Consider the following 14,906-nt stretch of genomic DNA (forward strand, 5'->3'; position numbering starts at 1 on the left):
CCATCCACACCACCATGATGAACCATTCACACCACCACGATGAACCATCCACACCAGCACAGGTGAACCATCCACACCACCATGATGAACCATCCACACCAGCACAGGTGAACCATCCACACCACCATGATGAACCATTCACACCACCACGATGAACCATCCACACCAGCACAGGTGAACCATCCACACCACCATGATGAACCATCCATACCACCACGATGAACCATCCACACCAGCACAGGTGAACCATCCACACCACCATGATGAACCATCCACACCAGCACAGGTGAACCATCCACACCACCATGATGAACCATCCACACCAGCACAGGTGAACCATCCACACCACCATGATGAACCATCCACACCAGCACAGGTAAACCATCCACACCACCATGATGAACCATCCACACCACCATGATGAACCATTCACACCACCACGATGAACCATTCACACCAGCAGAGGTGAACCATCCACACCACCACGATGAACCATCCACACCAGCACAGGTGAACCATCCACACCAGCACAGGTGAACCATCCACACCACCATGATGAACCATCCACACCAGCACAGGTGAACCATCCACACCACCACGATGAACCATTCACACCAGCACAGATGAACCATCCACACCACCACGATGAACCATCCACACCACCACGGTGAACCATCCACACCACCACGGTGAACCATCCACACCAGCACAGATGAACCATCCACACCACCGCGATGAACCATCCACACCACCGCGATGAACCATCCACACCACCACGATGAACCATCCACACCAGCACAGATGAACCATCCACACCACCACGATGAACCATCCACACCACCATGATGAACCATCCACACCACCATGATGAACCATCCACACCAGCACAGATGAACCATCCACACCACCACAATGAACCATCCACACCACCGCGATGAACCATCCACACCACCACGATGAACCATCACGATGAACCATCCACACCACCACGGTGAACCATCCACACCACCACGATGAACCATTCACACCACCATGATGAACCATCCACACCAGCACAGATGAACCATCCACACCACCACGATGAACCATCCACACCACTGCGATGAACCATCCACACCACCGCGATGAACCATCACGATGAACCATCCACACCACCGCGATGAACCATCCAGACCACCACGGTGAACCATCCACACCACCACGATGAACCATCCACACCACCACGGTGAACCATCCACACGACAACGATGAACCACCCACACCAGCACAGGTGAACCATCGACACCACCACGATGAACCATCCACACCACCACGATGAACCCTCCACACCAGCACAGGTGAACCATCCACACCACCATGATGAACCATTCACACCACCACGATGAACCATCCACACCACCATGATGAACCATTCACACCACCGCGATGAACCATCTACACCAGCACAGGTGAACCATCCACACCACCATGATGAACCATCCACACCAGCACAGGTGAACCATCCACACCACCATGATGAACCATTCACACCACCACGATGAACCATCCACACCAGCACAGGTGAACCATCCACACCACCATGATGAACCATCCACACCAGCACAGGTGAACCATCCACACCACCATGATGAACCATTCACACCACCACGATGAACCATCCACACCAGCACAGGTGAACCATCCACACCACCATGATGAACCATCCATACCACCACGATGAACCATCCACACCAGCACAGGTGAACCATCCACACCACCATGATGAACCATCCACACCAGCACAGGTGAACCATCCACACCACCATGATGAACCATCCACACCAGCACAGGTGAACCATCCACACCACCATGATGAACCATCCACACCAGCACAGGTAAACCATCCACACCACCTTGATGAACCATCCACACCACCATGATGAACCATTCACACCACCACGATGAACCATTCACACCAGCAGAGGTGAACCATCCACACCACCACGATGAACCATCCACACCAGCACAGGTGAACCATCCACACCAGCACAGGTGAACCATCCACACCACCATGATGAACCATCCACACCAGCACAGGTGAACCATCCACACCACCATGATGAACCATCCACACCAGCACAGGTGAACCATCCACACCACCATGATGAACCATTCACACCACCACGATGAACCATCCACACCAGCACAGGTGAACCATCCACACCACCACGATGAACCATTCACACCAGCACAGGTGAACCATCCACACCACCATGATGAACCATCCACACCAGCACAGGTGAACCATCCACACCACCATGATGAACCATCCACACCAGCACAGGTGAACCATCCACACCACCATGATGAACCATCCACACCACCATGATGAACCATTCACACCACCACGATGAACCATTCACACCAGCAGAGGTGAACCATCCACACCACCATGATGCACCATCCACACCAGCACGATGAACCATCCACATCACCACGATGAACCATCCACACCAGCACAGGTGAACCATCCACGTCAGCACAGGTTAACCATCCACATCAAATGACAGAATTGGATGATGAGATGTGATGTATGTAATATAAATGTAATCATCTTCCATGATGTGATCATCCTATCAGCTGGAAGGAGTTTCCTTGGGTGTTTGGCCCGCCTTCAGATTAAGGGTGTCCTGGCAGGGCTCAGCCACTCTCACTCCCTTCCTTTACCTCTCTCTGTCTCTCTCCACCCTACGGTCTACTCGTCTGAGCATCTGACCTTCAGATTTTAGGTTCATCAGGCCCTGGAACCCCGTGAGCCAGCAGGGGTCCCTAGCCGGCCACCTGACCCATGGATTTGAAATCTGCCAGCCCCACAGCTGTGTGAGCCGTTTCCTTGATGTAAATGTCTCTCTACGTGTTTATATATACACGTCTCACTGGTTTTGCATCTCTAGAGCTCAGCTAACATGAGAAGAGGACCCCTCCAGTAGCGGAAGGGTCAAAGTACAGTGTTATGGATTGAACTGTGTCCCCCAAAATGTGCGTTGTAAATCCTAACCTGTATACAGGCGGTCCCCAGGTTATTACCATTATGTACAACCCATAGTTACAAACCAACCTCCATAAAGCCTATTACGTTAAAAATTCGAGAAGCATACAATGGTTCGTGATAACAAACTACTTTGTAACGTGCATCAAAACATTATTACTGTATTATTATGTTAAAAATGTCTTACTGCATCTGAAAGTTTCTTTAATCTTTTTTATGCATAGAAAGGTACACTATATATTACATACTAAAACAAACATTTGACTAACTGATGTTAGATTCGAACCCTACCTAACCATTCCAACTTACAAATTTGAATTAAAGACATATTTGGAAATGGAACTTATTTGTAATCCGGGGACTGCCTGTACCTATGGTTAGAAGCCCCGGTGGTACGGTGGCCAAAGTGCTCCGCTGCCAACTGAACCCACCAGCCACTCCGTGGGAGGAAGATGCGGCAGTTGGCTTCCTTGAAGATTATAACCTTGAAGGTGGTATGGATTGAATCGTGTCCCCCATAAATATGTGCTGTAAATTCTAACCCCTATGCCTGTGGTTATAATCCCATTTGGGAATGGGTTGTTTCTGTCTTGTTAACAAGGCAGGATTAGTGTAGGGAGTGCCTTGAGTCCATCTCTTTTGAGATATAAAAGAGATTAAACAAGCAAGCAGGAAGCACAGGTGGGGGAAGAGAGATGCCAAGCCACGTGAAGATCACCCAGGAACAGAAGATCAAAAAGACGAGAACCTTTCCCCAGAACCGACAGAGAGAGAAAGCCTTCCCCTAGAGCCGGCACTCTGAATTCGGGCTTGTACCCTCTTTAACTGTGAGAAAATAAATGTTTGTTAAAACCATCCACTTGGGGTATTTGTCATAGCAGCACTAGATAAGGAAGAGAGAAACCCTACGGCGCAGTTCTACTTTGTCCTGTAGGGTTGCTACGGAGGGCATAAGACATCATACTTCAGTTACAATCCCCATTTCTCTGTTACGCTAATGAGGCAGTATTAGCATAGGTGTGTCTCAAGTCAATCGCTTTTGAGATATAGAAGCAGAGAAGGGGAAGGTAGATGCCAGGTGGAGATCACTAAGGCACCAAGGAACAGAAGCTAAAAACAGACAAGGACCTTCCCCCAGTGTCAGCAGAGAGAAAACCTTCCCTAAAGCCAGCGCCCTGAATTCGGACTTCTAGCCCCTTGAACTGAGAAAACAAGTTTTGGTTTGTTAAAGCCACCACTCACGGCGCTCCTGTTACAGAGGCGCTAGCTAGCTCAGACAGGAACAAGCCTTCTCCTCTCATGGGAGCGCACTCTCAAGACACTGGCCGTCACCAGCAACTGGGACGGGCAAACTCAAACCTCGACAGGTGCCGGCGCCCAGTTCCCAGCCAACAGGCACTCAAGCACCGGATGGGGGGGCTAGGACACAGGCACTCTCACACACTGTGGGGCACGCACACTAGTGGACACTGTGGAGGACCCCTGGCCAGCTACTCGAGGTGAGGGCGAGGTGCTCTCTGACCCAGTGACTTTTCTTGCTGGGTTACACACCAGGGAAGCCTGGCACTGAGCATAGATGACAGGTCCCTCACCAGGACACCCAGGGGTAAGTAAATCGTGGTCCATCCCCACAACAGACGCCATACAGAAACCAGAGTGCGTGTGCAGAACCTGTGCACCGACATGGATAAATCCTGAGATGGAGCACTGAACGGGAAAACGAAAACTGCGAAATGGCACGTGAACAGGACGACAGCTAGCTGGTGTTTAGGGCATACATGACGTGTTACTATCTACCGAAGGCGGGCCTGAGCTCGTTGCTCTCGAGTGCGACGGTGTGTCCACAGGACAGAGATCGGGGGATTACAGAACAGGGCATGCATACGCCCATCAAGGGCCATTCTTGTTGGCCTCAGAGAGGGGACCCTGCACATGAGGGGACAGGGCCAGGAAGGTGCTACCTGCTGTCACGCCTGGGTGACCAGCCACAGACCGTGGTGCTCAGGCTTGATGGTAAGACTGAATACAAAGTCTCTGCGTGTGTCTTGGGTTCTCAGAAACTCCGTGTCTCTCAGGTTCTTAGGAACTCCCTGTGTGTTTCGGGGTCTCAGGAACTCCCTGCGCGTGTCTCGGGTTCTCAAGGACTCCCTGTGTGTGTCTCGGGGTCTCAGGCACAACCTGCGTGTCTCGGGGTCTCATGAACTCCCTGTATGTCTCAGATTCTCAGCAACTCCCTGTGTGTCTCGGGGTCTCAGGAACTCCCTGCGTGTGTCTCGGGTTCTCAGGAACTCCCTGAGTGTGTCTCGGGTTCTCAGGCACAACCTGCGTGTCTCGGGGTCTCATGAACTCCCTGTATGTCTCAGATTCTCAGCAACTCCCTGTGTGTCTCGGGGTCTCAGGAACTCCCTGCGTGTGTCTCGGGGTCTCAGGAACTCCCTGCATGTGTCTCGGGGTCTCAGGAACTCCCAGTGCATCTCAGATTCTCAGGAACTCCCTGCGTGTGTCTCGGGGTCTCAGGAACTCCCTGTGTGTTTTGGCTTCTCAGGAACTCCCCGTGTCTCAGGGTCTCAGGAATTCCCTGTGTGTTATGGGGTCTCAGGAACTCCCTGCGTGTCTCAGGGTCTCGGGAACTCCCTGCGTGTGTCTCAGGGTCTCAGGAACTCCATGCGCGTGTCTCAAGGTCTCAGGAACTCCCTGTGTGTCTCGGGGTCTCAGGAACTCCCTGTGTATCTCGGGTTCTCAAGGACTCCCTGTGTGTGTCTCGGGGTCTCATGAACTCCCTGTGTGTTTCAGATTCTCAGGAACTCCCTGTGTGTCCTGGGGTCTCAGGAACTCCCTGTGTGTCTCGGGTTCTCAAGGACCCCCTGTGTGTGTCTCGGGGTCTCAGGAACTCCCTGCGTGTGTCTCGGGTTCTCATGAACTCCCTGTGTGTCTCAGATTCTCAGGAACTCCCTGTGTGTTTTGGGGTCTCAGGAACTCCATGCATGTGCCTCAAGGCCTCAAACTCCCTGTGTGTCTCAGATTCTCAGGAACTCCCAGCGTGTGTCTTGGGGTCTCAGGAACTCCCTGCATGTGTCTTGGGTTCTCAAGGACTCCCTGTGTGTGTCTCGGGGTCTCAGGAACTCCCTGCGTGTGTCTCGGGTTTTCATGAACTCCCTGTGTGTCTCAGATTCTCAGGAACTCCCTGTGTGTTTCGGGGTCTCAGGAACTCCATGCGTGTGCCTCAAGGCCTCAAACTCCCTGTGTGTCTCAGATTCTCAGGAACTCCCAGCGTGTGTCTTGGGGTCTCAGGAACTCCCTGTGTGTTTTGGCTTCTCAGGAACTCCCTGTGTCTCAGCGTCTCAGGAACTCCCTGTGTGTCATGGGGTCTCAGGAACTCCCTGTGTGTCTCAGGGTCTCGGGAACTCCCTGCGTGCGTCTCAGGGTCACATGAACTCCCTGTGTGTCATGGGGTCTCGGGAACTCCCTGCGTGTGTCTCGGGGTCTCAGGGACTCTCTATGTGTGTCTCGGGGTCTCAGGAACTCCCTGTGTGTCATGGGGTCTCTGGAACTCCCTGCGTGTCTCAGGGTCTCGGGAACTCCCTGCGTGTGTCCTGGGGTCTCGGGAACTCCCTGCGTGTGTCCTGGGGTCTCGGGAACTCCCTGTGTGTCTCGGCGTCTCAGGAACTCCCTGTGTTTCTCGGGGTCTCATGAACCGTGTCAGGAAAATTGAGTCCACGCCTCTCGCGTGCTTGTCATGTGCCCGAGCAGCCTAGCAGACGTGCCCATGCGCACCATGGCCTACCTTGGTCCCCCAGCCCACGTCCTCCAGGGTGACCCGCTTGTACTCCAGGAGTGCGCTTCAGGTGTGTAGCACACGTACCCACACGCACCGTGGCCTACCTTAGCCACCCGGCCCATGTCCTCCAGGGTGGCCCGCTCATGTGGAAACTGGGTGAAAGCTGTCTCTATCCGGGCGATGACAGCGTCAACATGGACGGTTCCCTGTGGACGTCCTTTCGGGAAGTAAAAGGCTGGAATGCTTCGGCTGGAGGCTGGGGGCAGAGGCTCCTCCTTCTTGGTCTGGACCTGAGAAACAGAACAGCAGCCCTCGTCACGGTCTGGGGACGTGCTTCAGTACCTTCTCAACACAAACACGCAACAAACACAAACAGACCTCGTCAAGGAGTAAACGCGCCAAGTTCTCTGACCTAAATTTGGACAGAACACTCAGACAATCCCTCTATATCACACACAGTACAGACACCTAAACACGGCAATGAAGGCGCCGGAACGTGTTCAGTAGCGTGGTGCTCCGTGTGGCCACTATGTCAGGTGGCTGATTTTGGACATGTCATTAGGGAGGACCAATCGCTGGAAAAAGACGTTGTGGTTAGTAAAGTGGAGGGTCAGTGAAAACGAGAGAGACCCTCCACACGAGGGATTGACACGGCGGCCACCACCATGGACTGTAACATACCAATGATCATGAAAGTGGCTTAGGACCAGGCAACACTCCTGTTGTACATGAGGCCCCCGTGAGTCAGAGCCAACTCAACGGCAGCTAATGACAACGCGATCACTAAAAGAAGAATCCCGCATGCACCGTGAACTGCCAGAAGAACCAACGGAGCAGACTTAGAAGAAATAGAACCAGAAGACCCCTAGAAGCAAGAATGGGGAGACTTCGGCTCACTGACTTTGGACACCGCATCAGGAAAGACCAGTGGCTAGAAAAGGACGTCATAGTTAGTAAACTGGAGGGTCAGTGAAAACAAGAGACCCTCCACGGCGAACCCACACAGTGTCCACAACAGGGGACTCGAACGTACCAGGGATCGTGAACATGGTACAGGACCAGACAGCGTTTCCTCCTGTCAGACACAAGGTCGCCGTGAGTCTGCGCTGACTCGATGGCACCTAACGACAGTAGAAACGCTGTACTCTAAACTAGGAGACGAAAAATTAAGAGGAATGAGAAAAAAAAAAATGTGGCAACACAGGATAGGAAAAAAAAATAAGATGGTAAAAATAAGTCAAGATGGATTAACAGTCATAGTAAATATTACCAGACTACATGTGCCAGTTAAAAGACAAAAATCAGACTGGAAAAAAGATAACTGTATTTATTTAGAAGATATATACACAGAACACAAGGACACAGAGAGGCCGGGGATTTTAAAAAGGAAAGAAGAGGATACGTCAAGCAGACGGTAACCAAGAGGACGCTGGTGTGGCTCTCTCATCAACAGACAAGGCAGACGCAGGGGGATGTACTTTACTGGCGATAACGGGGTCACTTCATGAGGACGAAAGGGACAACCACAAGGAAGACATAGCCAGTCAACCCACTGCCATGGAGTAACCCTGACTCAGTGACCCCGTGTGTGTCCGAGTAGAACTGTGCTCCGCAGGGCTTTCAGTGGCTGGTTTTTCAGGAGATCTGCCAGGCCTTTCTTCCGAGGCACCTGTGGGTGGCCTCGACCCTCCAGCCTTTCAGTACCAGCCGAGCACGTTCACCGTGTGCACCACCCGGAGACTCCAAGGAAGACAGAAGGGTCCTGACTTCATCTGAAGCTTGTGCACAGAGCAAACGCTGTGTCTCTCTCTCTCACACACACACACCCAGCAGGGAAGGGGGCAGCCCGCTCCCCAGCAACCAGCCCCCCGGTGGCCCAAACAACCAAAAACAAAGCCAGCCCTGCGGACACAGGAGCTTTACACGTGTGATCCCGGGACAGAAATAGACACGCCTGCAGCACAGCTGCACACCACACATTCTTTTCAACACGCGCAGCGGAGCGCGGACACATCCCAGCAGAAACCAGCCCCACAGATCCTGCGGGCAGCTCCCCTGACCCCGTGGTGATCAGGTTAGAGATCAGTGATAAACAAATAACAGCATTCTCCAGGAGGCCCCCGCCAGTCAGTGTGAGCACACAGGGCTGTGCTGGGTCCCAGGTCCCACGGGGAGGGGGTGTCCCATCTGCGGAGGGGGCTGCCTGGGCCACAGGGACGGGACTGCGGGTGTGCAGACACGACGATGGGGCTGCGGGGACACCAGCAAGCATTGCACGGTGTGGAGGCTGGGCTGCAGGGTGCACCAGGCACCCGGACGGGAGGGTGAGAGGGTTCCCTGGGGTGCTGACTGCACCCCTCAGCTCCTTTAGGAGAGGCAGCAAAGCGCAGGTGCTCACGGGGAGCGGGAGGAGCAGGCGGGGCTCAGGCCACCGGCACCAGTCCTGGGCCTCTCCAGAGGCCAGCAGGGGAAGACCCCTGCCCCCACGGACCCCTGCCGCCAGCAGGACAAAGGTCTGAGAGACAACTCCTGCCCCCGCAGACCCCTGCCCCCTGCAGACCCCTGCCCCACAGACCCCTGCTGCCAGCAGGATAAAGGTCTGAGAGATGACCCCTGCCCCGCAGGCCCCTGCCGCCCGCAGGACAAAGGTCTGAGAGATGACCCCTGCCCCGCAGGCCCCTGCCGCCCGCAGGACAAAGGTGTGAGAGAGACCCCTGCCCCCGCAAACCCCTGCCCCGCAGACCCCTGCCGCCAGCAGGATAAAGGTCTGAGAGATGACCCCTGCCCCGCAGGCCCCTGCCGCCCGCAGGACAAAGGTCTGAGAGATGACCCCTGTCCCGCAGGCCCCTGCCGCCCGCAGGACAAAGGTGTGAGAGAGACCCCTGCCCCCGTAGACCCCTGCCCCGCATGGCTCCACGCTCATGGGAATGTGGGAGTCCTGGGCATCCCAGGCAGGGTGGGACGGGCAGACACACGGATGGGGCTGGGGCCACACGGAGAGGAGATGGAGACACAAGGACCGAGGCGGAGCCACAGGGACGGAGATGGGACCACAGGGACGTGGGCGGGGCCACATGACACGGAGTCACAGGGATGGAGGCGGGGCCACACGGACAGGGGCGGGGCCAGACGCACAGAAGTGAGGACACAAGGACCAAGGCGGAGCCACAGGGATGGAGATGGGGCCACGCAGACGGAGGCGGAGCCACAGGGAAGGGGTGGGGCCACACAGACGGGGGTGGGGACAGAGGCGGGGCCACACGGAGGGGCGGGGACAGAGGCGGGGCCACACGGACGGGGGCAGGGACAGGGGCGGGGCCACGCGGAGGGAGGTCAGGCTTAGGACCTGCACTCTGCCCCACATCCACCAGAGGCGGGGCCACACGGAGGGGGGCGGGGACAGAGGCGGGGCCACACGAACGGGGCAGGGACAGGGGCGGGGCCACGCGGAGGGAGGTCAGGCTTAGGACCTGCACTCTGCCCCACATCCACCAAAGGCGGGGCCACACGGACGGGGGCGGGGCCACACGGACGGGGGCAGGGACAGGGGCGGGGCCACACGGAGGGAGGTCAGGCTTAGGACCTGCACTCTGCCCCACATCCACCAGAGGCGGGGCCACACGGAGGGGGGCGGGGACAGAGGCGGGGCCACACGAACGGGGGCAGGGACAGGGGCGGGGCCACGCGGAGGGGCGGGGACAGAGGCGGGGCCACACGGACGGGGGCAGGGACAGGGGCGGGGCCACGCGGAGGGAGGTCAGGCTTAGGACCTGCACTCTGCCCCACATCCACCAGAGGCGGGGCCACACGGAGGGGGGCGGGGACAGAGGCGGGGCCACACGAACGGGGCAGGGACAGGGGCGGGGCCACGCGGAGGGAGGTCAGGCTTAGGACCTGCACTCTGCCCCACATCCACCAAAGGCGGGGCCACACGGACGGGGGCGGGGCCACACGGACGGGGGCAGGGACAGGGGCGGGGCCACACGGAGGGAGGTCAGGCTTAGGACCTGCACTCTGCCCCACATCCACCAAAGGCGGGGCCACACGGACGGGGGTGGGGCCACACGGACGGGGGCAGGGACAGGGGCGGGGCCACACGGACGGGGAAGGGACAGGGGCGGGGCCACACGGAGGGAGGTCAGGCTTAGGACCTGCACTCTGCCCCACATCCACCAGAGGTGGGGCCACACGGACGGGGCGGGGCCACACGGACGGGGGCAGGGACAGGGGCGGGGCCACACGGAGGGAGGTCAGGCTTAGGACCTGCACTCTGCCCCACATCCACCAGAGGCGGGGCCACACGGACGGGGCGGGGCCACACGGACGGGGGCAGGGACAGGGGCGGGGCCACACGGAGGGAGGTCAGGCTTAGGACCTGCACTCTGCCCCACGTCCACCAGAGGCGGGGCCACACGGACGGGGGCGGGGCCACACGGACGGGGGTGGGGCCACACGGAGGGAGGTCAGGCTTAGGACCTGCACTCTGCCCCACGTCCACCAGAGGCGGGGCCACACGGACGGGGCGGGGCCACACGGACGGGGGCAGGGATAGGGGCGGGGCCACACGGAGGGAGGTCAGGCTCAGGACCTGCACTCTGCCCCACGTCCACCAGAGGCGGGGCCACACGGACGGGGCGGGGACAGAGGCGGGGCAACACGGACAGGGCAGGGACAGGGGCGGGGCCACGCGGAGGGAGGTCAGGCTTAGGACCTGCACTCTGCCCCACATCCACCAAAGGCGGGGCCACACGGACGGGGCGGGGCCACACGGACGGGGGCAGGGACAGGGGCGGGGCCACAAGGAGGGAGGTCAGGCTTAGGACCTGCACTCTGCCCCACGTCCACCAGAGGCGGGGCCACACGGACGGGGGCGGGGCCACACGGAGGGAGGTCAGGCTCAGGACCTGCACTCTGCCCCACGTCCACCAGAGGCGGGGCCACACGGACGGGGGCGGGGACAGAGGCGGGGCCACACAGACAGGGGCGGGGACAGGGGCGGGGCCACACGGAGGGAGGTCAGGCTTAGGACCTGCACTCTGCCCCACGTCCACCAGAGGTGGGGCCACACGGACGGGGGCGGGGACAGAGGCGGGGCCACACAGACAGGGGCGGGGGCACACGGAGGGAGGTCAGGCTCAGGACCTGGACTCTGCCCCACGTCCACCAGCAGGAGGTGGGGGGTCGCCAAGGAAGGAGCCCCCGGATCCTGCTCCAGGACCCCGGCCCGCAGCCCCCATGGCCGTGGAGGCAGGCAGGGCCACAGTGCTCCCCGAGGCTGGGGCCCTGACAATCCTACCAGGGTCGGGCCCAGAGGGGACAACAGGGCGGTCACCCCAACAGGAAAGGGCAGCAGACGGGGAGCGCCACTGCACTCGGTGCCCCAGCGGCCGGGAGCCTCGGGGTTCTCCAGAACACAAGCCGAGGCTGTTGGGGCCGAGACAGGAGCGTCGGTCGGGGGGGTCCCGCAGCCCTAAAGGCAGGGACAGCACACCTCCATGGAGGGAGCCTGATACTCCCAATGGCACCTCCAAGATGACACTACAGTCCCATTGCCCCGTGGGTCCCAGCGCCCCACACACCCACTCAGAGACCCCACTGACAGCAGCAGGGAGAATTACCCCAACACTCCCCCCCCCAAAAAAAACACCCAGACCCATTGCCGTGGAGTGGATTCCAGCTCATAGCAACCCTGTACGTCAGAGTAGAACTGCCCCGTAGGGTTTCCCAGGAGCGGCAGGTGGATTCGAACCGTCGAACTTCTGGTTAGCAGCCGAGCTCTTAACCACCGCGCCACCAGGGCTCCAATGCCCATCCCCCCAGAAGAACCTACAATCCTCCCTACTAGAGAACACTGACTTCACACAGCACACGCTCTCATTCCTGAAAAGCGCAGGGACGGACTTTCCTCAAAATGAAACAATTTACTGAGAGAGGAATTCATAAAATTTGTGTATCAAAAAAAGCTGGCTTTTGCAAAATAGTCTTTCTAAAACAACGCAGGCTTCCAGGATGGGTTCTGCCTCCCCGCTGAGAACCTCTAATGAGAAGGCTCCACAGACCCCCATGAGGAAGGCCCCGGCAGCCCTCAGGGCCCCAGGGCTAAGGGGTTCCTAAGTCCACAGACACTCCCCAAGGCCCCCCAGCCCTCAGAGCCCCAGGGCTAAGGGGTTCCTAAGTCCACAAACACTCCCCAAGGCCCCACAGCCCTCAGAGCCCCAGGGCTAAGGGGTTCCTAAGTCCACAGACACTCCCCAAGGCCCCCCAGCCCTCAGAGCCCCAGGGCTAAGGGGTTCCTAAGTCCACAGACACTCCCCAAGGCCCCCCAGCCCTCAGAGCCCCAGGGCTAAGGGGTTCCTAAGTTCACAGACACTCCCCAAGGCCCCCCAGCCCTCAGGGCCCCAGGGCTAAGGGGTTCCTAAGTTCACAGACACTCCCCAAGGCCCCCCAGCCCTCAGAGCCCCAGGGCTAAGGGGTTCCTAAGTCCACAGACACTCCCCAAGGCCCCCCAGCCCTCAGAGCCCCAGGGCTAAGGGGTTCCTAAGTTCAAAGACACTCCCCAAGGCCCCCCAGCCCTCAGGGCCCCAGGGCTAAGGGATTCCTAAGTTAACAAACACTCCCCAAGGCCCCCAAGCCCTCAGGGCCCCAGGGCTAAGGGGTTCCTAAGTCCACAAACACTCCCCAAGGCCCCCCAGCCCTCAGGGCCCCAGGGCTAAGGGGTTCCTAAGTTCACAGACACTCCCCAAGGCCCCCCAGCCCTCAGAGCCCCAGGGCTAAGGGATTCCTAAGTGCACAAACACTCCCCAAGGCCCCCAAGCCCTCAGGGCCCCAGGGCTAAGGGGTTCCTAAGTCCACAAACACTTCCCAAGGACCCCCAGCCCTCAGGGCCCCAGGGCTAAGGGATTCCTAAGTTCACAGATACTCCCCAAGGCCCCACAGCCCTCAGGGCCCCAGGACTAAGGGGTTCCTAAGTCCACGAACACTCCCCAAGGCCCTCCAGCCCTCAGAGCCCCAGGGCTAAGGGGTTCCTAAGTTCACAGACACTCCCCAAGGCCCCACAGCCCTCAGGGCCCCAGGGCTAAGGGATTCCTAAGTTCACAGACACTCCCCAAGGCCCCACAGCCCTCAGAGCCCCAGGGCTAAAGGGTTCCTAAGTTCACAAACACTCCCCAAGGACCCCCCAGCCCTCAGGGCCCCAGGGCTAAGGGATTCCTAAGTCCACAGACACTCCCCAAGGCCCCACAGCCCTCAGGGCCCCAGGGCTAAAGGGTTCCTAAGTTCACAAACACTTCCCAAGGACCCCCCAGCCCTCAGGGCCCCAGGGCTAAGGGATTCCTAAGTTCACAGACACTCCCCAAGGCCCCACAGCCCTCAGAGCCCCAGGGCTAAGGGGTTCCTAAGTTCACAAACACTCCCCAAGGCCCCCTAGCCTTCAGGGCCCCAGGACTAAGGGATTCCTAAGTTCACAGACACTCCCCAAGGACCCCCCAGCCCTCAGGGCCCCAGGGCTAAGGGATTCCTAAGTTCACAGACACTCCCCAAGGCCCCACAGCCCTCAGAGCCCCAGGGTTAAGGGGTTCCTAAGTCCACAAACACTCCCCAAGGCCCCCTAGCCTTCAGGGCCCCAGGGCTAAGGGATTCCTAAGTTCACAAACACTCCCCAAGGACCCCCAGCCCTCGGGGGCCCCAGGGCTAAGGGGTTCCTAAGTCCACAAACACTCCCCAAGGCCCCACAGCCCTCAGAGCCCCAGGGCTAAGGGGTTCCTAAGTCCACAAACACTCCCCAAGGCTCCCTAGCCTTCAGGGCCCCAAGGCTAAGGGGTTCCTAAGTTCACAAACACTCCCCAAGGCCCCCTAGGCTTCAGGGCCCCAGGGCTAAGGGGTTCTTAAGTTCACAAACACTCCCCAAGGCCCCCTAGCCTTCAGGGCCCCAGGGCTAAGGGGTTCCTAAGTTCACAGACACTCCCCAAGGACCCCCAGCCCTCGGCAGCCGCAGGGCTAAGGGATTCCTAAGTTCAGAAACACTCCCCAAGGGCCCCCAGCCCTCAGAGCCCCAGGGCTAAGGGATTCCTAAGTTCACAGACACTCCCCAAGGACCCCCAG

At 58.4% G+C, this 14,906-nt stretch overlaps 1 protein-coding gene across 1 annotated transcript in view; it reads right to left on the bottom strand.

Annotated features, from left to right (window-relative positions):
• LOC100663566 (serine/threonine-protein phosphatase 2A regulatory subunit B'' subunit beta) overlaps positions 1-14,906 on the bottom strand; it is a 55,327-nt gene that overhangs the window by 26,796 nt on the left and 13,625 nt on the right. Inside the window, exon 2 of the mRNA XM_064277857.1 lies at positions 6,911-7,096. Coding sequence (XP_064133927.1) covers positions 6,911-7,096 — 186 coding nt within the window. The remainder of the gene's footprint in view (positions 1-6,910; positions 7,097-14,906) is intronic.

This window comes from Loxodonta africana, chromosome X (genome assembly GCF_030014295.1).
Source record: "Loxodonta africana isolate mLoxAfr1 chromosome X, mLoxAfr1.hap2, whole genome shotgun sequence".
Classification (NCBI taxonomy): domain Eukaryota; kingdom Metazoa; phylum Chordata; class Mammalia; order Proboscidea; family Elephantidae; genus Loxodonta; species Loxodonta africana.